Raw genomic sequence first — 27,034 nt, forward strand, 5'->3', positions numbered from 1 at the left:
TGCGTGGTTGCTCCAGGCCAAGACTGAAGCTCCCCAGGGTGGAGAGGAGAGAAAGTGGGAAGGAGGAGACAATAAGAGGGAGCTTTCTGTATCCATGCATTCTGTGTGAAAGAACTCCATTTTTGGAACAATCAACTCATGAACAATCAATAAGCACTCAGTTTGTCCTTAAAAAAAATAAAACTTATCACCACAACTTCATGTATAAGTTTTTGCCTGCTTCCTCTGGCCCCTCTGTTAATGGTCACAGTGGTCTGAGGTCTCTGGCTATCCACTTCACAAACAAGTTTCTCATCAGGTAAGCAGTAGTGTGCAAGGGATGGGCAAAAAAGCAGACTGTTAAGGCTTGGTGATGCTAACGTGAAGATGTGGTTCTGTATGCCTCTCCCAGGGGCTGAGCTGAGGCAAATAGGCTGGAGGAGCTCTGTTACTTCCTGATTTTGGAATTTACTGCAGGCTCTTGTCTATTTTTGGTATGTTTGTCTGTTTAATTTTCACAGATAAGGGTCCTGGAGTGATATCCTCTGCCAAGCAGCGTCCTCAGACTCTTTTGGTGGTTGAGAAGGATCCCAGACCTAACAATTGCAGGGTGTTATCAGCCAGTATGTTGAAGATTGATGGACCTGGTGCTCTGCTGGCCAAAGATGTCAGAGCTGCAAAACCAAAGTCATATATGAACCCCACAACCAGCTTCCGGGCTAAGATGTCAAGGAGCGTTTCTGTAGGGGAAAATCTGTACCTTGGTTACTCCACTGAAATGTTGACGGATGGGAGAACTAGCCCTCCAGTGGCAGAGAAGACACAGTTTAGTTCCATGGCAGATGCTGAGAAGTTCAAGCTACCAGTAAAAGAAAACGTTCCAGTGAAGCCTGCACTGCAGCCAGTTGTAAACTGCTCATCTCCCAAGCCCTTCCACAGCAAGTTGGCATCATCAAACCGAGCACATCTGATTCTTGACATTCCCAAACCATTGCCTGATAGACCTACACTGGCCTCCTTCTCACCCACTACCAAACCAAAAACCCTGCTTGAGCCACAGTCTCCACAGTCACCTGCTGGCGCCTGTAAAAAGAAACTCCCTTACCCTGAGGTCCGAGCCTCCAAGAGGGAGAATCAGACTGCTGGGTCTCTGGTTCCTGGTAGAGAGATCCCAACAGGAGTTGCTAAGGAGAGCCCAGTGGAGAATCCAGTCTCAAGGACAGGTTGCCAGGATGAGTCAGGGGCCAGTAATCCAAAACTGAGGGAGTTGTCAGAGGGTCGACACCTAAAGCCCCCTTTGGGCACACTGCCCAGTTGCCGGGAGAGGATCACCGGCATCGCCTGTGTGCTAGATGACCAACCTGGACTTTGCCCACTAGACCCCATCAGGCCGAAGTCTCCTACATCTATAACTGCCTCAGCACAGGTCTCAGGTGTGCATGGATACCCATCTCTTACCTTCCCCCTTCTGTCTCCTGTCTTTGTGAATCGCCTCACGATCCCATCACATTTCTTTACGTCCAGCTTCTGGCCTGTCTCGTCCTGTCTGCACCTGTCTCGTTCCATAAGCCATCCCCTTAATGGTGAGACACTTCTTCAACCTGACATCTTATTCTGAGTCTTTAATTTCCATTTCCTCTGGGTCTTATGTCTGAAGGTCTTTGTTAGCTGAATGCTTTGTAAACCTCAGAACTCTTATATTTTCAGTGATTTGATTACCTGTAGGGGTTGATGTTGCTTTCTGGTCAATGCTGACATGCTGGGAATCCCCATGAGTGTGCATAGGTTACATCTCCCATGCCCCTCTTGGAGCATGTCTGACCAGCAGATGAAGGTGCAAGCAAACATTTTTCAGCTGAACTTAGCAAGCACAGATAATAGTGACAATGAAGTTATGCCAGGCAGCTGAGGCTTTACTTTTTTAATGTGCAAGTGTGCAGGGTCCAGAAGGGTTTGCATACAGTTCTCTCACATGAGATAAGGCTTGACCAACGTAAGTAGTCACCTATGAGAGCGAGAAATTATCTGTGCTTCTATCCCTCTGTTTTGAGAACATATCTGCAAAGTGGGTATGCCATGCACATGCAGGCTTAGCCTTTGGGTTTGAGCATAAAGAATATGGATTAATTTTTTAATTACCTTTCATTTGGAGAAAAGGGTAAGAGGTGGGAAACCGCTTTACCTGCTGAAAACAGCTCTTGGATTTCTTACAGCCTCTGGCTTAAGGCTCCTCAATCAAATGAAAACTAGCAGGTAATTTCAAAGTGAAACAAAAATCCTGTCCTCCAAGGCAGGAAAACCTCCAGTGGCAGAGAAGACCCAGCAAATGCTGTGGGACTGAAAGATCCAGAGCTTTTCCTTTTGTGTCACATTCTGAAAGGAAATATCCTTCCTGGAAAACACAGTTGAATTGTGCAGTAGGAAGCTGGATATTAACCACTGCACTGATACCTTGTACCTTCAGGGGCTAGACAGTGCAGTTTTTAATCCCTTTTTGCTATGTTGTTCTTACTCATATCTGTGAAGGGACAGCTCTGTAATCCTCTGATCAGTTGCCTTCTGTGGTGCCAAGCTGCTCCACCATTCATTGCAGTGGTTAAGTGTGATATTTTGGCACCAAAGCATTGCAGAAGGATAATCTGGTTTTGATGCACACTTATTTTTATTAATGCATTTCTAGAGGGATCAAACACCCTAAGGCTGGAACACTCTTACGTGAAACAGGAAATGTCCTGTTTTGCTGAGGGGCCTGCTGCTCTCATACCGTAGAGTAGATGCTCTGTAGAACAGCGAGTACATCTGAAACTTTCAGACCTTACCCCTACAAGGTGAGGCAGCCTGGAGCTGTGGAATCACATTCTGCAAAAGAGAAGCAACAGTCCAGTTATCTGTACTTTTTAGGTTGAGTTTTCTCTTCTACACATGGAGATCAAGCTACACATCACATGGTTTTTGGTCAGTTGCTAGCGATCTTTGTTTGCAGAATTAGCACAGATAGTGCAAAGAGAAATAGAGAAATTCTTTTGCAGCGTTGATTTATTTTTTTTTTCTCCTTAAAAGCAGCTCCCAAAACATAGTATGCCCTGACAGTGTGTTTAGCAGCATCCTTTAGTGAGTTAGATGATTTAGCAGAGTCCACAATTATTTTTTTCTCACCAGACCGTAATCAGCCTTCTGCTTCTTGTGGACCGTGTTTCCCAAATTTTTAGTGGTAGATGCTGGAAAAGCTGTTTTGATCCAAATTGGCTATTGCTGTAAAAAGTTTACTGTGACTTCCATGGATCATAGTGTGGCATTTTAGATTGGAACTGCAGGGTTGACTGAGACCTGTTCTGCTTCTGACCTGCTCTGTGACTTTGGGTTTCCACTTAATTTTTCTGTTCTTCCCATTTTCCTGCTTGTATAACAGCTACAGATAAAGAGACTTAATTGTTCTTGTTAAAGCATTTTGACATCTACCGTTAAAATGCTGTAGATGTGCTTAATGCTGTTGCCACGTTTAATAGTCTCTGTTTCTTAAGGGCTCTGCTCTGCACACTAGAGAGGCAGAAAATGCATTTATGTTATATTTGTGACCATTCTCCAGACGAGCAGCTCACAAAGCTGGAGACCAGCATAAAAAATGTGATCAGAAGGGAAATCCAGAAATTATCATGAGAAGAAACAACTGGGTTTAAAAACAAAAAGAGGGGAGGAGGGGGGCTGCAAAAAAAGGTTAGAAAAAAAAGACAAGAATCTTGGACTATGGTGAAGCCTACTGTGTTCAAACTCTACAAAGTTGGGTGATTTGGGAACAAAAAATGCAGATGGAAGCATTTGTTCATGTTCCTTTGTTCTTCTAGATGTGTTTGTTTATATATAAATAGATGTTTTTCCAGCTGTATTTGTTTATACATAATTTAGATGTATTCATAGAATTAGCTAAGGTCCCCTCCACTCTGCTCAAAGATGATGTTTTTGGAACTGCAGAAATAATAGGGCTAATGTGACCAAGTTTTGGTTTTAGGTAACTGAAGGAAGTCAAATGGCCTTTGTCCAGGCCTTTGCAGTTGAAGATAATTGCAGATCATGTGTGTGTCAAATGTCTTTGTTCATGATTTATGTCTAACATTGCAGACCTTCAACTGTGATGCATTGGAGATAATATCTGGTGGGGGAAGGCAGAAGATGGTGTCATTCAGTTGCTTGCTTTTATTTTTCTTTTTCAAATTACAATCTGTCAGCAGTTGCTAGATAGATAGGTTGCTCAGAAATATGATTCTGTTGTGATTGAGTTTGTTTTTTAACACTCCTCTGGACCTCAGTTCTCGCTAGAGGTCATTAATGAATCAGTATAATGCTTCATTGCCAGCTCTTAGTACTATACTGTGCGAAAAGATACATAAGGAGGAGCATCCAGATTTTGGACTAAGCGGAGGCTAAATTAGAGGCTCCTCATGTCAATCCCTTTTGCCACTGGAAGCCTCCATTCAAACTTGATTTTAATTATAATTGAGAATGGCATGGGTAATCTCTGACTATCCTAGACTGTAACAAAAATGTGCAATCTGAAAAAAAAAATGCCATTGCTGATTTTTGATATGCTAAAGACTGGAAAAACAGGAACACTTGAACAAGCAGCATCTCCAGGTAGTATGAAGGGAAGCCCATGCAGAACTTCCCTGTTTAATGATTGGCTCAAACCTGCCCTACAAATCAAATAACAACTGTGTGCACATGGTATTTCAAATATATATATTTAAAAAATAAAAAGTTTTCTTACCCAACTATGAGGTTGTGCATATTGGAGTATCTCTGTGCCTTAGTTTGGGTCTTTATTTTTACCTTCCCTCCAGAACTGTGCATCAGCGTAGAGCAATGTGAGCATGTGGTATCCGAGCTCCAGCAGAGCATGCGCAAAGCCATTCATCTTTACCGCATGGTAAGTGACCTCAAACATGAGCTTTGTTACAGTAGGTTGGCTTTACAGACTGCGAGCATTGAATGTATGTGCCTGCTGGCGCAATGCCCTGTTTTGACTCGGTGTTCAGTGACACAAACTGCCTGATTGTCCACGTCACTGCACATTAAGCTTCAACTGGGGAGGCAGGAACTCTTGATTTCCAACTTTTGGATTTTCCAACAGCTTGCTGTGGTACTCTGAGCAAATCAATTAATTTTTCGGTCGGGTTAGTGTATCTGTAAACCAAAGATAACAGTACGGTCTTTTTTAGAGAGGTATTAGGGATTTAGTTAAATATTTATGCAGTGATTCAGAGATATTTAGTATTGTAGGAGCTTGAAGTTCTATTATCCCCATCTGTTCTATGTCTTTGCCTGGGAAAATGATTAGCCAATACGAGATACCATGGGAATCCAGCTGTGAGAGGGAACATGGAACCACTCGCCTGTCCCTCTCCTTGCCAGACCAGTTACACACAGAGCAATAGAACAGCTCTTAGTTTCTTGGCTTAGCACTGATCTGTCAAGTCTCCTGTAATGGGTGTAAAAGTTCCACGGTGAGCTTCTGGCGTGTGATCCTCAGCAGCTCTGGCCTTACCGCTTGCATTAGCTCCCTGACCTTGCTCTGTTTCTGGGACTGGCTGCATCTGGCAGACAGGAAGAGAAAGAAACTGTGGCCCTGTGCTGCAGCTGGGAAACGCAGCACCTCTTTAGGCCCAGTGTAAGGGGGAACCTTACCCAAAATGTGCTTCCCATCTGTGTCCTATTGGAGTAACGTCTCAGGATTTTGTGTGACTGGCAGTATTGGATGCATGCTCCGTTATGTGATTGAACTGGCAGTCTTGAACGTTGAAGAACATAACACTTGAGCAGTCTGCAAATCTTCATGGCTTCACTTCCTTAAAGGGCTGAAACCATTTACTTGGTGCTCCACCCAATGCATTCTTTTTTTTCTTTTCCATCTCTGTTTTCAGGTGTTAAATGATACGGAATCTTCTACTGACAAAGATAAAATAGCTGGCCTTCTGACAGAAACATTCTCCTCAATGAAGAAAGAATTGGACTCTCTGAAGGATGAGGAAGAGCTCCCAAAGGTTAAGGAGGTACTGGTGAAGCCACAAGATACCGCTAGCTCTCTGAATGAGGCATGTGGTGCCAATCTACCGAGTCCCAAGAGTTTGGGAGATGAGCAGACACTAGCTTTGCTGGAACAGTACTCAGAGCTATTGCTGCAAGCTGTGGAACGACGGATGGACAAAAAACACTAAGAGGGTGTCTTCCAGGTGTTTGTGAATACACAGAAATAATCCCAAGAAGGGGACCACAGAGAGAGCTTCAGATGCTGTCATCGCACTGGTCTGGGGCTGGCAGAGAGACCTTTATAAATAGATTTCCTCAGGCCCCTTACAACTGATTTGCTCTAATTCCTAGCAATGTGCTGGCCACAATTTTAATGTTTTTTTCCCCGATGGCCTTCAACATCCTGTCTCTAGAAAAGTCTTGAAAGAGGAGTTTGGAGAAACTGCATTGACATTTCTTCATAGCCAGGTCAGGATGTTTGACACCTAAAGAAACAAAGAAAATCCAGTTTATCCAAGAAATTCTGAACTGCTGACTAAAACCAGAGGAGTCCAAGTGAAGCCAATCCTTTCCTCTCCAAGGCTTCATGAGAATCAAGAAGCAGACTTTTTATGGATTTATTTATTAATTTATTTTTCTGACTGTTGCTCTATGTCACGTTTGTGGCCATTATCCTTGTCCTTTAACAAAAACTCTTGATCCTTTTGCCATATCCCAGCGAGAAACAATCTTTGTATTATAACCCTCCAACAGGGAGACAGGCTGGAGTGTCTGTGCAATTAATGAACTGTTTTCTGCTTAAAACTTGTCTTGCTGTTCTTTCTTTTCCTGCCTTAGTTTTGTTACCTGAAGTAATTCTACTGTTGTCACATTGGCTCTGTCTGCTTTTCTCTTGTTTCAAGACAGTCCCCACACTGTATGTTATCTGCATTCACCTCTGGGGGAAAGCAGTGCAACCCTGGACCATGCTTTGTAGATTACCTAATGAATTCAGTAGTGTTATTTTTAATCTGGAATTTGACATTACATTGATATTTCAAACTGGGTTTTCTGCATACATTTTAAAAATGAAAATTTATTTTGGCCACCTTTCATGATTAGGAATTGGATATTGACTTTGATGTTATAATGACTGGGGAAATTTGGAGTGATGATTTAGTTGTTGAGAAGAGACATGAAAAAGCTGGTGTCCATCTCTTATGGTGCAACTCTGGATTTAAGAGCTCTTCAGTGCAACGGCTCATCCATGTCATTTGTTCGTTTCACTGTGATAGGAAAATGTTTTCTTCTTGCTTTTCCAGGAGAACAGAATATTTACATCCTAAGAAAGCTGGGATTCTCTTACCTATTGTAAAGCTATTTCAACTGCCCACAAAAAATGGTTTCCCAAGAACCTCAAACACGATATTTTGAGATGTGATTGCCATGGTTTCTGCTGCCCCCAGCCTCTTTGTTTTTCATCAGTTTCTATTCTCAGAAACAGAAAATCTTCCCCTCTTGCATTTGTGTGTGCAGTACTCTTCTTATCTTGTGGAACTTTTCCGAGCCCATGCTAAATTGTGTTTGTTGTGGCTTTAAACTGTCCAGTGATGTCTTTTTGGTCAATGATAAGCTAAGAAAAAAAGAAAATTTCAAACCAATGAAATTCTTCAGCACCTTCCCCCTTGCTTCCACTCCTTTCCATAGCAGGGACAGATACACAAAATGCTCTATTTCTTTATCATCCCCAGTGTGTCTTGTATTTATTTTGAGGTAGAGCAGTGTCATCCCAGTTTATAAAACTAATGCAAACAATAAGCTTTCAGTGGGAGAGAGAATTCTGGCATCTGTGGAAGTCATTCACAAGCAGACAGACTGCATCGCTTGGTTCCACAGGTTACAGGCCCGGACCAGTCTTCTTTCGTTTTACTGTTCTGGCTGCCATCTTTATGAAACCTCGTGGCACTCTGAGGTGTGGTCTGTTGACTTCTCATCTTTCTGTGACTGGAGATCTGGGATGACCTATTCCTTCCAAATAACTCCAGGGCTGAATAATCTGCAGTTCCTGCATTCCTCCCTAACGTGTTTGCTGGAGGGTCACTGCTGCTGAGTGCTTTGGGACTTTGCAGTACGGGGAGCACTTTGAGAACTTTCCAGTTACTCCTGCCTGTAATTTAAATCTGCCTAATCCCATGTTTCAAGGTGTCCTTGCTAACCTTTACTTCTGTGGGCATGTAGTGAAATTTTAAGTGTTATTTTCTAGTCCCATCTTAGCATTGCACTGTGCTATATCAGCTGATGTGCTCGGTCCCATGGGCAGTTTTTCTTGCACAGACAGGTTTTACAAAGGAAGGTGAGTTGAAAACCTGAGAGGAAATTTCTGGCAGTTTCCTTGAGTGAAAAGGTGCACTGGAGATGCTGTGAGTGGAATGTGTGATGGCAGTTGTGTTGGATCTGTGGCAGAGTTGGTGCGGGTCAAGCTTGCTTCTGAGGTGATCTGTTCCTCTACTTTCAGACTGTGAACATTTGTCCTAGTATACAGGTAACTTCTTGCTGTGCTGGGGACACAAGACACTCAGGTAAAATGACAGACCCTTCAACCCGGGTATCTTTTGGTACCAGTGATTACGGTTTGAGGGTCCTTTATATTACTTTCCTGTGCAATTTTATTCCATTATTTAAACTTTGAGGTGGTGACAAAAAGGGTCAGAGATGATATGGAAGATCCAGCGTTGAGAATAAAATTCCCATTGAGGTAAAGAGCAGCAACCAGTGAGGCTGGCGTGGAGATGTGAAACAGAGCTCCTCGTAAATGAGCAGCATGAAGCAAATCTGGGTTTTAAGCTGTTCAGAGTGGGTTTTGCTTCATGGAATGGGTTTTGCTTGCGGTCATGGCTGCGTACAGGAAACCAGAGGTAAAATCTGATCAGAATGATAGTAAGAGAATTGTCAGGCAAGTAGATCAGCTGGAGGATGGTTGTGTAGTTTAAAATAAATTATAATAGCATATGTAGCTACTCAGGAAAACACTAGAGGTAGAGATGACCTTGGCTTGAGAAACACCATTTGGCCAATATCTGTGAAAGATATAGTACAGAAAGGCTTCAGGAAAGTAGATTTAGGGCTGAGATGGTGATTGTGACTGAAGAATGAATTGGAAGGTGTTTGTTTTTAAATATGTCTTATTGGGCCTCTTGTTTCTTTGTTTGCTGTCCTGTAAGCAACTGTTTGTTCTTAAATGGCAAAGTCATGAGCTGTTTGCCCAAGGCTTGGATGTTACGAATTGAGTAGTAAAAGTTCAGCAAAGGAGATGCTGGCGCCACTAGTTTGTTGCTGAGAAGGGTGAGGAGATAGTATTGCTCTTTATACTTTGAGACTGATCCAACTGATTCTTCCTTGCTAACTTCCTATTGCTGGCAGTAGGAAATATTCCTAAAAATTCTAGTTTACAGAACAAAGAGCGTAAACGCATTATGTTTTGTTGCACCTTGTGAATATGTTTCACCACAGGCTGTCCATTGGGCCAGGTAGAGAAATACTGCACGGTAGCTGCCTGGCAAGTGAAGAGGCTTGTGGGAGGAGGTAATAAACTTGAGTCTATCCGTCTTACTGGTTTGTGAGCCCCCTTACTGGTTTGTGTGGATGTTAGCATAGGCACAAACGGATATCTATCTGTGTTAAGAAAAGTTATTTAACATAAAGCCTGAAAAAATCATTTGGACCTGCTAATCATTTTATGTACGTTTTGTCCCCTCCCATTCAACGTTCCTGGTCAAAATGAGAATAGTTGTTGGGGTTTTTTTCCATCTTGTAAATAGTATTACTTTGCTTGTGAGACATCTCGGTTCATTCTTGGACTTGTGCAGTAGGAAGGACTGCAACCTGAAAGGGCAGAAAATGTTTTCTGTTTTATTTGCTGTTGCAGGCAGGGTAAGGCCATCCTCTTCCCAACCACTCAGTAGCATCCAGGAACCGCATGTATGGAAGTCTGCGTTTCTTCCACCTCTTCTCTCAGTTTGTCCTCTCCTTTCCATGGGACCTCCCAGGCAAGGGTTGGAGCAGGTCTTAGAGCAGCCCCCTCCCTTGTCCCCCTGTTTTGCAGACTTCATCCTGACCCAGAGGAATTGGCACGTTTCTTTCCAGGAGCAGAAACAAGACAGACTTAATTTTTTAAAAAGAAAGGCTATGTATATAACTATATATAAGGAAAAAAAAAAAGAAATACAGGTATTTAAACGCCATTGGTAAACTCATGCATGTGTATGGTGTCTCCGCCCACCCCACCCTGCTGGATGCGCAACATCCAGAGTATGAAATGACTAAAACCCCATTCAAAGAACAGATAGGACTCCTGTCAGCCCTTGAGGGAGCTGATGCTTCCTTTTCTGGACACGACCAGCGTATCCCTTATTCCGTATGGTGTGTGTGCGTGACAAGGCTGGGACTGTGTTCACATGGGAACACGGGGATGCCTTGGGAATAAGCCATGTCCCCTTGCGCGCCCCACGGATGCGGGATGCTCTGTCCTTGCGTCCTCCAGCACTCCCTTTTCCTTTCACCTGTTTAAACAAAACAAATCCCCCTTTATTTATAAATGTGTGTTTTTATACTTTTGGCTTTAGGTAAAATAATCCTTTAAACTGTCTTTTTTTTTTAAAATTATGTGGGGAGAAAAATATAATAAAAATCGTTTGTTGGGTGTTGGGTTTTTTTTTTTTTTTTTTTTTTTTTTTTTTTTGCACTGTGAGGCTCCTTTGGAGCTGTTTTTAACTCTGTATTCATTTGTACTCCATGTCTTAAGCCGTTTCAATAAAGATGTGATGGTTTGTTACGGATGCGGTGGCGGGGCGGGGCGGCGGCTGCGCCCGGCGATGGCGGCGGCGGCGCTGCGGGGCTGCCTGGCCGCCTTCCCCCGGGAGGCGCGGGGTGAGAGGGGCAGCGGGCGCGGGGCGGGGGGTCGGTGCGACCGGGGAGGGAACAGACCCGAGGGAGAGAAAGCACAGCGTGCGGCCTCGGAGCTGCGGCCTATGGGGCCGAGCCGTGCCGCGGGGAGCTGGAGAGGCGCTGCTGCCCCGTGCACGGGCGGGACTGGCGGCCTTAAGGTCCTTTCCTGCTCCTGGCGGGGGGGTTGGAACTGGGGGGGCCCTTACGGTCCATTCCCGCCTGTGGTGAATTTGGAACTGGGGGCCCTTAAGGTCCCTTCCTGCCTGTAGGAGGGGTTTGGAACTGGGTGTGACGATTAAGGTCCTTTCCTGCCTGTGGTGGGATTTGAAACTGGGGGGCCCTTAGGTCCTTCCTGCCTGTGGTGGGATTTGGAATTGGGGAGCCCTTAGGTTCCTTCCTGCCTGTGGTGGATTTGGAACTGGGAGTCCCTTAAGGTTCCTTCGTGCCTGTGGAAAGCGTTCCTGCCAATGGCAGACGTTGGAACTGGGGGCCTTAAGGTCCCTTCCTGCCTGTGGGAGGGGTTTGGAAGTGGGTGTAACTATTAAGGTCCCTTCCTGCTTGTAGTGGGATTTGAAACTGGGGGGCCCTTCGGTCCTTTCCTGCCTGTGGTGGGATTTGGAACTGAGGGGCCCTTAGGTCCATTCCTGCCCGTGGAAGGGGTCCCTGCCTCTGGCAGAGGTTTGGAACTGGCTGATCTTTAAGGTCACTTCCTGCCCATGGTGGGATTTGGAACTCGGTGACCCTTAAGGTCACTTCCTGCCTATGGCAGGGGGTTGGAACTGCATGACGCTTAAGGTCCCTTCCAGCCACTGGCAGGTGTCCATGTGCATGGCAGGGTTTGGAATTGGGTAACCCTTAAGTCCCTTCCTGCCCCTGGCAGGGATTTGGATCTGGGTGACTTAAGATCTCTACCTGCCCATGACAGGGGTTGGAACTGGGTGATCCTTATGGTCCCTTCCTGCCCAGGGAAGGCATCCCTGTCTGTGGCAGGGGTTTGGAACTGGGTGACCTGTAAGGTCCCTTTCCACCTGCGTCAGAGGGGTTGGAACTGGGAGACCGTTAAGATCCCTTCCAACTAAACCTTTCTGTCATTTGGTTCTGTAAAGGCCTTGGCAAAAAGATGAAGAAACTGGAGAAAATTGCCCTTTCAGGTTGTTTTATAGCAAACCAAAGCACTCTTCCAGCTTCCAAAAATCTCCCTGTGGATGGAAGATCAGAGGGGCATCTCCTGTAATGCGTGTCCTTGATGCCCACTCTCCGTGGTGTGGGCAGCTGCGGGGTGGGCTGTGATGATGGCGGAGGAGCAACAGGGCGATGCCTGAGGCACCCACCTGTTGCTGAAACCCTCCTGAACAGCCCCTGGGGTTTAACCGTGATTTCTGGAGCTGGCGAGGAGAGCACTGCTTGCTTTCAGTGGAGCATCTGTGCTGTGGGGTTTGAAGCCGGTTTATGTGCTTGCAGAGAGTGCTTAGCTCAGGAAGCCGAGTAAAACTGTTTCTTGTTTGCCTGGACAGAACTGGGGTTGACGGAGTTTGTGCCCTATCTCGATAGGCCTCCATCCCCGCTGGAGTTTTACCGAGAATGGGTGAGTCCAAATAAACCTTGTATTATCCGGAACGCCATCAGCCACTGGCCAGCTCTGGAGAAATGGACCTTGGCGTATCTCAGGTATGACCTCAGTGAAAGGCCCTTTGTTAATCTTTGTTTTTGTCCATGAGATTACCTCAGATTGCTCTGTGCTTCTGTATGACAGTGTTCGGTCTTGCCAGACTCATGTGAATTTCTTCCTGCAAACACACTGGTTTGACCAGTACTGTTGCAGTCCAAAGGGACTGTGTGTTTTGACTCTGTGCAGCCAGGTGATTGATACCCATTCCCGTCACTGTACTCTGTCCAGTGCTTTGCCCTGTAGCCCTGACTTGGAGTGGGGCTGTGGTGCTGTGCTCCTGGCTGAGTGCACAGCGGGGTTCTTTTAAAAAAACAACAACTGATGAGCACTTAAAAATTATTTTTTTAAAAAAAGTTCTTTTTTGAGAGAGGATTTCTGGTTAGACGTAAAATCTATGGGTTTAAAATTAAATTTCTCCTGGAAATAAGGCCTGTTAGCCTCATGATGTGTGTATCTGTCAGTCTTTCTGTTCACCCTTTCTCCTTCCTTGATTGTTTTTGAACACATGGCCACCGGGATTTGGCTGGGTTGAGTGATGCCAAGGGTATCAAGCTCCACCATAGCTCATGAAGACAAGTAGCTGGAGAGGGCCCTCTGCCTGTGTGGAGGGAAAGGGAGCTCCTTTGTGAACTCACCTATTAAGATACAAGAGGATTTAGAGAGGGGAAAGACACTAGTGTTGCCTTGAACGCAGGCAGCAATGGGAGCACAATGCCAGAGTCCTTACCAGACAGTGGAAAGTCCAGATACATCCATCTGTGGAAAGCCACACTTATGTTTCCTGCCCATGAAACCATGTTGTTTTTAAAGGAACGAGTGTCCAATACGTGGGCCAACTACAAGTCTGGCTATAAACCTTTGCTTTATTTTGCAGGGAGGTAGTCGGTGCCAAGGTAGTGAGCGTGGCAGTAACACCAAATGGTTATGCTGATGCAGTGTTTCAGGACCGTTTTGTCATGCCAGAGGAGCGCCAAATGCCTTTCATGGATTTTTTGGACATTGTGGAGAAGAAAGTGATCTCTCCCAATGTATTCTATGTGCAGAAGCAGTGTTCAAACCTCACCAAGGAGTTCCCTGAGCTTGTCTGTGATGTGCAGCCTGACATACCATGGATGAGTGAGGCACTTGGTAAACCTGTTTCTCCTGTGTTTAATAAATATTTTGTATGGAGCTTTAAAACAATCATGCTGTGTGCATGGTGTATGCTTGTTCTGTTTCTGTATGCCATAGCTTGGTTTGGTTTCATCCTTTTAGAAATACTACAAGTCACAGAATACTTGATAGTAGAGTAATCCAAGTTTTGGGTTCGGTATCTCAGTTGTGTATTGGGACTATCAGAATTGAAACCATGTGATGATAGTGCCATGTAGTACTTCTTTTCGTATAGTGGTGCTTCTCTGATTTAGGGTCATGTTTTGACTGGTATTCATGCTGTTGCTACCCAAGCTAACATAACAAACGAGGGAAACATCACACAGCTCCCACCCCCTTTGGTAAAATTACAAATGTTTGTTTCTAGTTAAATACTGTTCTGTTTCAATTGGTTTCTATTTTACAGCATATTTTTCTCTAAAATGCCAATGAAAATAATTTGCTGTAATCTTACCCTTGTGACCATACATAGATGTGCTGCAATTTCTCTGTGAGCTAAATTTTAGGGATTCAGAATGTAGAAACAAAGGGTTGTAACCATGGATTTAGCGATGGGTAATGCTAAGCCCTGAAGTCCAGTGAGCACTGCAGTGGCTTCCAATGCAGGAGGATGTTGCTGTTGCTCACAGATTACCATTTGCAATGAAACCTGTCATAGTTATGAAGGAAGTTAAAGGACGGCATTTGGCAGGAATTGGCAGAAAATTATTTGAACAACCTTTAAACACAGCACTTCAAATTCTCTTTTTGTTGACAACTTTTCTTTATTCTCTAACCATACAGGGAAGAAGCCCGATGCTGTGAATTTCTGGCTTGGGGAATCAGCTGCTGTGACATCTTGTACGTATTGTATAGTGCTATAAGCCATCTATGTGCTTTCAGCACAGGTTTAAATGGGCTTATGTTGAGTTACTGGCTCAGTAGAACTGTGTGTTTTTTCTGACAAGGCCTTTCTACTATAATGTGCTTTTTTTTTACCTTCCTTCTCCTGCACAGCTTCTTGCTGCTGTGTCTCTGGGTGTCATTTTGTTAGGGAAGGCACTGGCAATTTACTTAGTTGAATACATTTGCTGCAAGTGTCCGCAAGAGGAGGAAGCAGCCTGATCATAAGAGGACAAGCTGACACTTCAATTTACTGTAGTTTCTGAAGTAGAAAAGGAAATAACACCAATTTTCTCTCTTTTCTCTGCATGTCTTTTTTTTTTTTCTTTTTTTTTTCTCAATTCAAGTACATAAAGATCATTATGAGAACTTGTACTGTGTGATATCTGGAGAGAAACATTTTCTACTGCATCCACCGAGTGACCGTCCCTTCATCCCATATGGTACATAATTTACTATGCAGTATGTCTGGAGGTTGAAAGGAGGAGAGACCAAAATATTAGAAAAGACAAAAAAGGAAGGATCACATTTTGATGTTTGTGCAGTGTTATGCTTTCCAGTGTGAACAGAAGTCTCTTCTATTTTGTGCTGAAGGTAGCCCGTAATACAAACATTATTCTGAGGTCAGGTTTTCCAGTCTTGTAAAGTTATAAGATCATTGATACTCATGGCAGTCTCTTAAGCTTTAGAATATTTTAATTATTCAAGTATCTTGTCAGTATTTGTCATCTTTGATGTTTAACAGGTTTGGAATCTGCCTGCTCATCCTGTTCTCCAGGAAAAAAGCCAAGAAGCTGAAAAATGAATTGTAATTTAATGAAATATTCAAGTTACTAACCGAATCTCTGAAAACAGGAGAAATGAAAAAAGACATTGTAACGGCAGCATTGCCTTCATTGCCCATTTTCTGTTTCTTTATATTGCTCTCCTGTGTGCACAGTAATAGTTTGTTATATTGCAGTGCCATTTAGAAGATGGACAGTTTAACATTATGCCTCATAAAATAAGACTTTATTTTCCCATTCCTTGACTTTCAAATGTTCAGATTAAGAGGATACGGAGTGCTATAGTACCCTAATATAATTTTGCTTAGATATGTGCACTGCTATAGTATTTTATTTATACTGGTTTTATTTTGTTCACAGCCTATCTTGCTGGACTATCCTTAGCAGAAAGGGCAGAATATAGAACAATGTGTAAGTCAGGGATGCATTTATGACTTCTGAAAGGGAAACAAGAGAGTTACTGTAAACAAAATAGTACCAGCACTAAAATTAATTTTGAGGAGAATAATTCCTGTGAAGAAAGAAGGTTGGAATTTCAGACAGGAAGGCAGTTAAATATTCAGAATGATACTAATGGTTGGACTCGATGATCTAAGAGGTCTTTTCTAACCTAGTGATTCTATGATTCTATGATTCTAAAAATAAAAAATTAAAGATAAAAATTGAAATGGACAGAGAGGACAGCAAGGAAAGTAAGTGGGTTTTGTCTTTTACTTTCACCTGCCATTAGTTTCTCTGAGGAGTACTCTAACTTGTACCATTTAATCCTTTCTGTGGTTCCAGAGCTCTATCAGCCAGCAACCTACCATGTATCAGAAGATGGCTCATTTGAAGTTGTGGATGAGAAGAGTCCAAATAAGGTAAAAAGTACCTAAAGATAGTAAAGGAAGTTTTGGGCACTGCTGAGCCCTCAAACTGGCCATATCGATTGATACTTAGAAATCCATCGTTATTAAAAAGAGAATGCACAAGTTCTTCACTTGTATTTTACTGTTTGCGAAGGACACTGAAGTTCCAGGAGAGATTTTTACTGCACATCTGAAACTATTGATACCTTAAACTGTCATTCTTGCACCAAATTTAAATAGATCCAGAAAAGGACTTGAAAATTTATCAACAGTAAAGGAATTGATTTCATGAAAACTGCAATAAACTTCTCTGCATTCACTTTCATTTGGTATTTTACTCTGGGCTGGATTTTGCTTTACAGCAGTATCCTCCAGTGCAATAAAACACATCTATTTCAATTAATAAATTGTGTTTTCTTAGTAGTAGCAATATTTATTTGATTAAAATATGGAGATCTTGAGGCACTTTATGAAAACTCAGCAACCTTTTGTATCTCATTTCTCTCCTTTTGCCTGTGCAATGTGTGACTAATGCTACAGCTGAACTTGAGCTGGAGTTTTTTTATTTCCAGAGTGGTGCTCATGGAATCTCACAGAAGCATTTCTGTGACACAGTATGGTGGCATGCTGAGGTTTATAACTCTGTAGGGCATGAAAGAAATGATGCAGGCCAGAGGGATTTCCTAGCTGGAAGTGAGGTTTTAGATGCTGGAAATAAAATTAGACCAGAGAGCTTTAGAAGAATAAAGGAATTTCTAAGAAAACTGGTGCAGATAAAATATTGGAGTACAAAGGAGGAACAAGGGCCTGGAGGTGTTTTGAACATGTGCCATGACACTGAAATTTCATGACTGACATTTAGCACCTTTTCCCTAATTAGAAATGCTTCTCTGAAGGAGACAACATTTTTGCATCCTTGACCTGTTCCAAGTTGAACATAGGAAACTGTGTAGCTGTACCTGTCTGGCTAGGCAAAATACATGTTTTGTAACATAATATATGTTTGGTTATTGATTGTTTTTGTGGAAGTTTGCTGGAATTTTTTGCCTAGGTCAGTACCATAAACATATTCTTCTGGTTTTAGGTGCCCTGGATCCCCTTGGACCCATTGAATCCGAATCTGGAACAGTATCCAGACTATGCTCAGGCAAAACCTCTGCAGTGTACAGTGAAAGCTGGTGAGATGTTATACCTGCCTTCTCTCTGGTTCCATCATGTTCAGCAATCACATGGCTGCATAGCAGGTAAAATACACAGTATTTCCAGATATGTTTTTGAACTGTGGTGAGTGTGCAGCTAGATACCCCACAGCAAAGCATAACTGGGACCAGAAGTCCCTTTAAGATCATCTACCTCCCCTCAGGAGGAAATGGCAATCTTGACCAATCTGTGGGGCTACGTCCTTGCAGCCTCTTTTAATTCATAGCACTGTTGGCAAGTGCTAGAGACGGAGCTAAAGAAAGTCTGTCTAGTTGTCATGTCTGGAGGAGGACAGCCAATTCAGTGATCATGACCTAGTTTCTGTTTATAACATAGAGCTAGGCAGTTTGTCTACCTAGCCTGCTGCCTGCAGACTGGTCATCTAAATACCTTTCGCAAAGAAACTGCATGTTGTGTGTGCTGTTATCACATCAGGAAAAAAGATCTGGGGGGAGAAAAGGAAACCAGAAAGTCTATGAATTTTAGGCATGGATGTAGACACAATGTGGAAGATACTCTCTCATTATGTGAGCTGAAATCTGCTCCAAACCATTCTCCTGCCTTGCTAATAAGCTTATGATTATGATTATTATTACTGTTCCACTGCGCTTATCAAAAGTCTTGTAATCTGTTTCTCTGTAGGATTTATCATCATCTTGATCTATTTTTTTTTCCTTCCCCAAGAGAGTTTCAGAATTTCAAGCATTGCTCATTCGGTGCAGGTGGAGGGGTGGGGGTGGTGCAAAGTGTTACCATTATATCCTTAAGTATTGCAAGGTTTGAGGAAGACTCTTTTTTTTGCAATCCTTTACCTGGGATAATTCTGCCTGCCCTGGAAAAGTAAATACACTATTTTGAACAACATAACATTAGTATTTGTGTAACACTGCAAATATTGCAAGCCCCTTTTTTTCCATTATTTGCAATATTGTGATAAAAAGACAAGCTAGCAGTAAAGCAGAGTTTTTGATTCTCCTTTTCACGGTACTGCTGCATAAGTCCTTAAAGATTTTTTTTAATAAGTGGAGTTGCTTTTAGTTGCAAGCCACTCTGTTGAGCAGAAATGCTGAAGAGTTGAGAGTTTTGGCCTTTAGTCTGTTAACTACACTACAGTCTGTATACACTTGAAAAATCAATATTCTCTGGGTCTGGTCCAGTGAATGTCTGAAGCTAGGGTATATCCTCCTCTGAGAGCCATTGGTGCAATATTATACTACGTGGGTTATTTTTCTTAGGATCCATACACCAAAATTAAAATGAGAAGCAGAATTAAAGCAGTGTCTAATTGATGACCATTGTGAAGTAGTGGTGAATTTGCCATCCTTTACACACTCAGATGAAGTGAGGTACCTATCCAGATATTAAATTTTGCAGTGTGTTTGGTATTTTTGGTCTATAGAGAAGCATACATTTTCTGTCCTAAACATTTAGCCAGTTTCTGCTCCAAGAAATCCCCTGTATAGAGTTTCAAGAGGAGCTGGTCTGAGCTAAGACAGAGTTGCATTGGCAGCGCTATTAAAGAACTCCAATGTTTGTCTGTGTTATTTTTGGCTGTGGTCAAAGATATGCTCATTTCAAAGTTCAGTCAGTAATAAGGAAAAGCTGAACTGTGTATAACAGTCCGTGAACACATTTGTAAATGATTACATTCTAGCCTTAGAAATGTTTTTCCTTTTTCTTGTCTCCTCAGTGAATTATTGGTATGACATGGAATATGACCTTAAGTACAGCTACTATCAACTACTAGATTCTCTAACAAAAGCCGTGGAACTGTTATAGCAGAGGTGGGAGACTCGAGCTTCTGATCTCTCTGGTGTGATACTCATCAGCATCTCTGCCTGGAGTACAAACATGATTCAAGTGAAAAGAACTGAATGTTAAATTCTCCTGAAAAACATCTGTCAAACAGATCATGCCTATTTTGCTTGATATCAGAGTCCAGATCAATTGGCCATTTTTTTTTGGCTTACAAGTAGAAGGTTATAACAGTATTTTTAGGTCTGTAACATGTTGCCTTGGTGATGGTGAGCAAAATAAATTTGGAAGGGAGACAACCCAGGTTTTAGAAATCCTGAAACAGAAGCCAAGATTGTTAGTTCATACCTACAGGTTGTTTTCCCAAGCAGACAAGAAAGTCTGTTCTGCCACCCATCAGGCTACATCAGTCCAGCACATGCATTTGGCTTAGGGCGAAAGTCCTGTCCAGTTGTATTTCAGTGACTGTGGTGTTTTGATGGTGAGAAATTACAGCTTATGTAATAAAAGGTCGGTTTAAAAGATTATACCTGTACTAATTTCTTCCTTTTTTTTTTAATTTAAATTATATGATGGATGGTGGACATCTAGGACGATATAAAGAAGTCAATGCTGACTATTTTCTATGTTAAGCTACATGTTTTTATTGCTGATTTTTATTTCCTTGCCATGGTTGTATTGAATTATAGCTGCACTTTCATACATCCTGAATGGTGATTTTAGAGTTGCTTTGCCAGATCTGCAATCAATTTGTACATCACCCGTGGTCTCCCGGCATGATGTGTGATGCTGCAGCTTGTTGACTTGTTGATTGTTTCATTCCTTCGCAGTTAATTGCTGCCTAACACATGGTCAGGTGCGTTATGTGAAACAGGAGCTGATTTCTGCAGTCTCAATTCCCATTTGTATTTCCGCAGAATGTGATATGGCTACTTCTGAGACCTGCCAAGGAGGAGTAGAAGGCTATTAAATACACAGACATTCCAAAAATGTAATATTGTTGCTTATGGAAACAAAATGCTGGTTTTTATCATGAAATCTTCAATAAGTTCCTTAGAAACACTAGAAATATAGGGGAAAATCTATTTTCCATGTATTAATTAGGAAAATGCAGGTGCCCTTTAGATGAGGTGAATTGTTGTGATGAAATAAGATAATCCTTCTTGTACTTTGTCTGTTTCTTTTGCTTTGTTAAAGAAACATAGTTAGAGAATAAAGCATCATTTTACCTTATGGTGCTTGTCCAAAAATTGCCGAAAACTCAAGAGGACAGGCTTTGTTTTGTGGCTAAATTAAGATCATAGAATCATAAAATAGTTTGGGTTGGAAGAGACCTTAAAGATCATCTAGTTCCAACCCCCCTGCCATGGGCAGGGACATCCCACTGACCAGGCTGCCCAAGGACCCATCCAACTTGGCCTTGAACACCTCCAGGGATGGGGCATCTACAGCTTCCCTGGGCAACCTGTTCCAGTGCCTCACCACTCTCATATTGAAGAAATTCCTCCTTATGTCTAGTCTAAATCTGCCCCTCTCCAGTTTATACCCATTGCCCCATGTCCTATCACTACAAGCCTTTGTGAACAGTCCCTCTCCAGCTTTCTTGTAGCCCCGTTGAAGTACTGGAAGGTCACTATAGGTCTCCCTTGGAGCCTTCTCTTCTCCAGGCTGAACAAGCCCAACTCTCTCAGGCTGTCCTTGCATGGGAGGTGCTCCAGCCCTCTGATTATCCTCGTTGCCCTCCTCTGGAGCCTTTCCAACAGCTCCATATCCTTCTTATGTTGAAGATTCCAGAACTGGACACAATACTCCAGGTGAGGTCTCACAAGAGATGAACAGCGGGGCAAAATTGCCTCCTTTCGCCCTGCTGGCCGTAGTTCTTGTGATGCTGCCCAAGGTGTCCCATCACTTCAGGCTTTCTATCTGGTGTTCCCCGTGCCTTGGCCAAGCCAGCGCTGCAGTCGAACCTGGACTTTCCCCCAGGTGTGGGTAAAGGCGGTTTGAGCATCTCTTTGTGTCTCTTTGGGGTTTTTCCTTCAGGCGGTGTTGCGGGGCCGGGGCAGCTGCAGGGAGGCGGCTCTGAACTACATCTCCCAGCAGCCCGTGCCGGCCAGCTGAAGGAATCCGTTCCCGTGGTTCCTCTCGGACTTTGGGCAGAGGGTTTAAGGCTTAGAAAGCGAACTCTCTGGAGCGTCCCGTGTGTCCTCCCCGCAGCAGCCGAGCCGGGATGGCGGTGCGGGTGTCGGTGCTGCCTTCGCCCCGCTGTTTGTTCGATGCCCCCGTGCGGATCCTCGTGGAAGGTCTGCAGCCGCAGCAGCCCGTCACCCTCCGAGCCAGCCTCGAGGACGAGAGCGGGGAGCTCTTCCAAGCCCAGGCTCGCTACAGAGCCGGGAGCAGCGGGGAACTCGACCTGAGCCGCTCCCCGGCGCTGGGGGGCAGCTACTTGGGCGTGGAGCCCATGGGGCTGCTGTGGTCCATGCGGTCCAGAGCGCCCTACAAGCGCCTGGCCAAGAGGAATGTCCTCACCCCGTTCCGGGTGGACTTCGAAGTGTACGAGGGACACGGGGACGTGAGCTGCTTGCTGGGGAAAGGCACCAATGAACGATGGTTTATAGGAGAGGGGGTGAAGAGGATTTCGGTCAGAGAAGGTCGCCTGAAAGCAACCCTCTTCCTCCCTCCTGGTGAGTCTGAATTCTGAACAGTTTGCCCAGGGAAGCTGTGACTGCCCCGTCCCTGGAGATGTTCAAGGCCAGGTTGGATGGGGCCTTGGACAGCCTGAGCTAGTGGGATGCCCCTGCCCATGGCAGGGGAGTTGGAACTGGATGATCTTTCAGGTCCCTTCCAACCCAAACTATTCTATGATTCTATGTGACTTACACCGCACATTGTGCCCAGTGGCCTCAGAATGCACCCAGCAACCCTGAGGAAAGCCCAACCTCACGGTTCCCTCAGCCTATGCTTGATCCAGCTCCTGGGATCCTCACATCTGAGCAGGGAGAAGCAGATGGTCCAAGTGGGTCAAGCACTGATGTGGGGTGGGTGAGGCATGTCCTGTTTGCTCTGGCTGAGGGGAGTCAGAACCTCTCCTCCAAAGAGGGCTCCAAATGGGGAAATGTGTGTTTATTTTTTAGCTCTTCTGTTTAGCTGACAGGACAAAGAGGCCCCTGGTCTCCAGCAGAGAGAGCTGTGAAGCGTGACATCTTCAGCTGTGGAGCAAGGAAGGACGAGGTGTGGTGAGAGCATTGCACTTGGGCTGCAGCCAGCTTAGGTTGCTCCAACAGCTGCCGTGGATCTTCCTGCAGACTCCAAACTTGTGTCTCTGTCTCTCTCTTTGGCTAACAAAAAGCCAAGGAAATAAGGCTGTGCCTGGCTGAGCATCTTGACTGCACGTGTTACTTAGGAAGACAGGAGGCAAATGAGAAAACAAGGTCTTTAATTAAACAGGTGACATATTCCGCAGCTTTGTAGAGAGACAGTGCCGAGACTAGATCCTGTGTAAAGCTGAGCCCTGAACTGTTTTATGTTCCTTGAGCAGTACTTAAATGTGAATGTCTTGCTCTGTAATGAATAAGAAGTCCTTTGCAGCTGCTCTGACACCAAGTCTTGTACGGGAAGTCTGGCTGTAAGAATGGGTAGAGCAGCAACAGGAAAGGAAGGTCCTATGGCTGCAGGAGAAAAACTGAGAAGTTCCGTGGTGAGATCAGACTGAAGACTGAATTGGCTTAGATCAGTGCTGGTATTTGTGGGTGCATTTTATAACTGAAGAATTCCCTTCCTGGAAAACCTGCTAGCACAGTTCCGAAAGACATAGCTTGTGCAGCGATACTGTTTGTTAATCAATCCCCCATGGCCTGAGAACATCTAAGCCAATTTCAGCTGAAATTCATGGTGGGGAAAGGATGCCCAACATATGAACTTCCTATAGTGACTTCCTAAGAGAGAGAAGAATTATCCAAATTAGTATCCTTACAGTGATGATGGGTGTGCCTGAGAATGTGAACCTCCATGGAGAGCTTGAGAAGATTATTTCCTTTTGATATTTACTGTCCTGATATGTGTTGAGAGAGCATTCCTCAAAGGGCAACTGTAGAAATTTTTCTCTGTCAACATATCTATGTACACACACCTTCAATTGCAGGGCCTGGTCCATTCCCTGGACTTATTGATTTGTATGGATCCGGAGGAGGTCTTGTTGAACACAGAGCAAGTCTTCTGGCTAGCAAAGGCTTCGTGACCCTGGCTCTTGCTTACATGGCCTTTGAAGATCTCCCTGCTTGGCCAGAGGTTCTTGAACTGGACTATTTTGAAGAAGCTGTACACTTTTTGCAGAAGCAGCAGCAGGTAAGAGACAAAAATTATGATAGTCATCCTTTTGAAAACTTATTTCCGAGTTTTCTAATGTGAAATGCTACATGCCACTGAATGCAACTAATTTTCTGAGGTGCTGGAAGAAGACAGCATTGTCTGAAAGACAGCATGATCCGAGATGGAAAAGCACGTGCCTCTGCTTCAGTTTGGCAAGTAGCTGGATAGCTGGTTTTGCGCAGCCTCTTAGGACAGTCTATAGAGTGTTGTGCAAACCAGTGTTTGTGTAAGATGAAATCAAAGCAGTTCCTGGACTAAAAGCACCGCACTGCTTAATTCTTCCCCCTACTTTTAAATGATTTTAGAAGGAAAAAAAAATCCATTGGCTTTTTCTACTATTTCTCAAATATTACAGGAGAAAGTTCAGAGGAAGTTTCACAAGACAGTAATAAAACACTAATAACAGGAACCCTTAGGTAGCACTAGGCCGTGTCTTAAGAAACTGGGGCTGTACTTGAACATGTGTGTGGGATGAGAAGGACACTTTATAGCAATGTATCATCATACTTAAACCAAAAGGGACCGAGAGAAATCAAGTAGCATTTAAGCTTTGAGCGGAATGCTACTTAATGTGATATTCACTGCACAAAGTTATTTATTTTCTAGAATGCGGACACCAGAAATGTAGCCACTGTGAGAGCAGAATACAGCCTTGCTTGTTTGTCTTGTTCCTCACAGAGCTCTGAAACTTCCAGGGTATCTTACAAGACAAATTGTGAAATTGATTTGGTGTGAAGAGCCTTCACTATAAATAAGTTAATTTAAACAGTTTTTGGGCTTACTTGGGTGTAATGAATTCTATGTATTCCAAGACAAACCAGAGGATAACAGGTTAGCTGTAGGAGAGTACCAAAATCTATGGCATGAAAGAAAATTGGTACAAGTAAATCCATGAAAAAGTGGTTTCCCAGAGGGGACCTGAGGAGAGAAGATTTGAGTGTGTTTGGAGACAGGAACAGTAAAAGATAAAATATTGAGAGCAAGTGTTGAGCAAGGAGTGTGAAGGGAACAGAGAGACCTTGTCTATGGAGATCACCAGGGAGAAAAAGTGTTATAGGAGGAGAAATGTTGAGGAGGTGTAGAAGTTGGAGTCACTCATGTGGAGGCTTAGCAAAAGAATAGATGTATGAGCGATGTAACCTTAGTAGAGAGGGAAGGATAAAATATGCGTGAACTTAGTTGGATGAGGAGTGAGGAAGCAGAACTAAAGGTGTGTCAGCCCAGGAAAGGAGGAGAAGTTGATAATGGTTGTTTCATAACTGTGTTTCAGGTGAAAGATACTGGGATTGGTGTTCTGGGCTTGTCTAAAGGAGCTGATTTAGCCCTATCCATGGCCACATTTCTACCTGGCATCAAGGCAGCTGTCAGCATATCCGGAAGTGGTTTTAACTCCTTCGTGCCCTTGCAGGGGAATGGCTTCACTCTTCCTCCTCACCCATATGATTTGGGAAGGATGAAGATGAGTGACGAGTCTGGCCTTGTAGATTTTTCAGATGTGCTAGATGATCACAAGGACCCAGCAACCTGGGATTGTCGCATTCCAGTGGAGAAGTCCTTGGCCAAGTTCCTCTTCCTGTCGGGACTGGATGACAAGAACTGGAAAAGTAACCTCTATTGCCAGGATGCCATTGAGCGCCTTCAGCAGTATGGACGGGAAGTGGAGTTTTGCTCCTATTCTGGTGCAGGACACCTCTTGGAGCCACCGTACTTGCCTCTGTGCCAGGCTTCAATCCACAAAGTGCTTGGGATGTTTGTCTGTTGGGGAGGGCAATGGAGGGAGCATGCCAAAGCCCAAGAAGATGCATGGTGTAGGATACAGGCCTTTTTCTGGCAACACTTGACGGACTCGGAGATCGCTAAGAGCAAGCTGTAGTGGAAGCTGTCAAAGGTGCTGACCAGGATTGGTATTTCAGCTCTCACTAAATCTTGGAAATTCATTGAAAGTTTCCTGGCCTGCCTTCCTCTAAACCCCAGTACTGCATAGTTCACTTTCATTCCCCAAATCATTTTCCATGTTTTAGTTGAATTTGTCTTCTGGCCCCAACTACACTGTAAATTGTCACCATTTGATCTGCCTGTGTGCTGTAGGCATCTGAAAAAAACCCAGTATCCTGTCATGCAGATTGCGTTTGTAATGAGCTGTCTTTGCCCTCAGTCTCCTTTGGTAGCAGGGAATACTCTCATAGGAAGAGTTTTCCATTGAGTTGTTTAGTCTCGCACCTTTAACTAACCTAGATGTAAACAGCACTTTCTTGGGACAGCATGTTAGAACACTAACCTTTCCTCTTGGTATGTAATTTCCTCACATTTCTTAGTAAGAAGGTGCAGCAGTTCTGATCTCAGCTAAGTAAAGAGGCGGCACTCTTTTGACTTATTCTGAAGTAAAACAGTAACATGTTTTTTCAGCTACCTCACAGAACAGAAGTGCATCTTACTGAGGTTACACTGGTGGTTTTCCCTGCTGACTCTGTATAAGTTCTGTACCAGGGTAAAGTTTTCACTGCACTACTCAATAAATCCAATGTGTATGTGTGTATGCACAGTTTACTTGCAATTATCTGAATGAAGCCTTCGACTGTCTTTATGCTTACAAGCAGTAATCCTGGTGTAGTCATAAGTTGTCACTTCACCTGGCTGAAGAGTTTGTGTTCAGCAGTCCTTACCTCCTACTGGTAAGAGAAGTGATGGAGTTGGCAGTAGGGATCTGCACAGTCTCAGGATGGGGGTCATATGGATGTGCTAAGTACCTGCTTTTGAATGTTGAAAGTCAGTTTATCCCCATTTGGGGGAGAAAGAATAAAGCCACTGCTGTTGTTGAATTCCCAGGAGCCCTGTGGAGCAGGCTATCTTGGTGGTCTTGCCACTATAGCAGAGAGCTGTGGGCTCGGTGATAGGAAGTGCCACTCTTGAGAGAGGACTGGCCTTACCTTCTGGGGGAACTGTGCATTATCTCGCCCATTACTGAGGTCCAAACCTGCCAAGGACAGCTGTCATCTACTTCATGCATTTGTGAGATGGTGGCAAACAGCATCTGGCTGGCATTTTCTGGCTATCAAATGGCATCAACTGGGCAAATTTTACCTCCTGCAGCAGTCAAGGCTCCCTTTCTGACCACAGAAATAAGCAGGAGCTGGAGGTCTGTGCCTTTCACTGAGGCAGCAAAATCTTGCCTTTGAGAGAGCAGTAGTCCCTGATTTCCAGTTCCTGCTGAGATATGGGCCCATGCAGGAGCCTGGATCCTCTGACAGCTGATCCATGCCCTCAGTTTCTTTGCTTCAGGGAGCAATGACTACTCAAAATGAAGATGTTAGGCCTCGAAGGGCTGTAGTCTCTCTCATGCAACACACCCAATGCAGAGTTACATCCGATTTTCCCATCCCAGCCCTTCCTCAGAATGGTTGATTGCTACCACTTGGTTCAAGGCATGAGCAGTTAGAATGGTGGGGGTTCACTCC

General features: G+C 44.0%; 3 protein-coding genes across 11 annotated transcripts in view; all 3 read left to right on the forward strand.

Moving 5' to 3' along the window:
* MAPKBP1 (mitogen-activated protein kinase binding protein 1) overlaps positions 1-10,678 on the forward strand; it is a 102,627-nt gene extending 91,949 nt beyond the window's left edge. For 4 of the 8 annotated variants that reach the window (XM_054067482.1, XM_054067481.1, XM_054067483.1 and 1 more), the window contains 3 exons: positions 501-1,562; positions 4,815-4,900; positions 5,895-10,678. In XM_054067482.1, the coding sequence (XP_053923457.1) occupies positions 501-1,562; positions 4,815-4,900; positions 5,895-6,188 (1,442 nt within the window). In that variant the 3' untranslated portion in view covers positions 6,189-10,678. The remainder of the gene's footprint in view (positions 1-500; positions 1,563-4,814; positions 4,901-5,894) is intronic. The other 4 variants (XM_054067487.1, XM_054067484.1, XM_054067485.1 and 1 more) reach the window with 1 other exon arrangement.
* Positions 10,679-10,813: 135 nt separating this feature from the next.
* Positions 10,814-20,397, forward strand: JMJD7 (jumonji domain containing 7). Of its 2 annotated transcripts, none has more exons than XM_054069168.1 (8): positions 10,814-10,905; positions 12,438-12,591; positions 13,467-13,720; positions 14,528-14,584; positions 14,974-15,069; positions 16,195-16,271; positions 17,344-17,503; positions 19,150-20,396. In XM_054069168.1, the coding sequence occupies exons 1-8, from the start codon at positions 10,851-10,853 to the stop codon at positions 19,236-19,238; spliced, it is 942 nt and encodes a 313-aa protein (XP_053925143.1). In that variant the 5' UTR covers positions 10,814-10,850; the 3' UTR covers positions 19,239-20,396. The 2 variants fall into 2 exon arrangements, with proteins under 2 accessions (XP_053925143.1, XP_053925144.1); XM_054069169.1 differs by lacking the exon at positions 10,814-10,905 and adding an exon at positions 11,824-12,074 and having other exon boundaries at positions 19,150-20,397.
* Positions 20,398-21,337: 940 nt separating this feature from the next.
* LOC104067317 (acyl-coenzyme A thioesterase 1-like) lies at positions 21,338-26,785 on the forward strand. Its single transcript, XM_009570046.2, has 3 exons — positions 21,338-21,895; positions 23,353-23,555; positions 24,850-26,785. Exons 1-3 carry the CDS (start codon positions 21,442-21,444, stop codon positions 25,450-25,452), a joined length of 1,260 nt encoding a protein of 419 aa, XP_009568341.2. The 5' UTR covers positions 21,338-21,441; the 3' UTR covers positions 25,453-26,785.
* Positions 26,786-27,034: the final 249 nt, after the last annotated feature.

This window comes from Cuculus canorus, chromosome 5 (assembly GCF_017976375.1).
Source record: "Cuculus canorus isolate bCucCan1 chromosome 5, bCucCan1.pri, whole genome shotgun sequence".
In the NCBI taxonomy this organism is placed as follows: Eukaryota; Metazoa; Chordata; class Aves; order Cuculiformes; family Cuculidae; genus Cuculus; species Cuculus canorus.

Bases quoted from the DNA above. Each gene is read 5' to 3' on its own strand.
- LOC104067317 (XM_009570046.2), top strand. From the start codon at position 21,442: ATGGCGGTGCGGGTGTCGGTGCTGCCTTCGCCCCGCTGTTTGTTCGAT. The intron at 21,896-23,352 runs GTGAGTCTGAAT...CTTCAATTGCAG, and splicing joins AACCCTCTTCCTCCCTCCTG to GGCCTGGTCCATTCCCTGGA. The intron at 23,556-24,849 runs GTAAGAGACAAA...ACTGTGTTTCAG, and splicing joins TTTTGCAGAAGCAGCAGCAG to GTGAAAGATACTGGGATTGG.
- JMJD7 (XM_054069168.1), top strand. From the start codon at position 10,851: ATGGCGGCGGCGGCGCTGCGGGGCTGCCTGGCCGCCTTCCCCCGGGAG. The intron at 12,592-13,466 runs GTATGACCTCAG...TTTATTTTGCAG, and splicing joins TGGACCTTGGCGTATCTCAG to GGAGGTAGTCGGTGCCAAGG. The intron at 13,721-14,527 runs GTAAACCTGTTT...CTAACCATACAG, and splicing joins ATGGATGAGTGAGGCACTTG to GGAAGAAGCCCGATGCTGTG.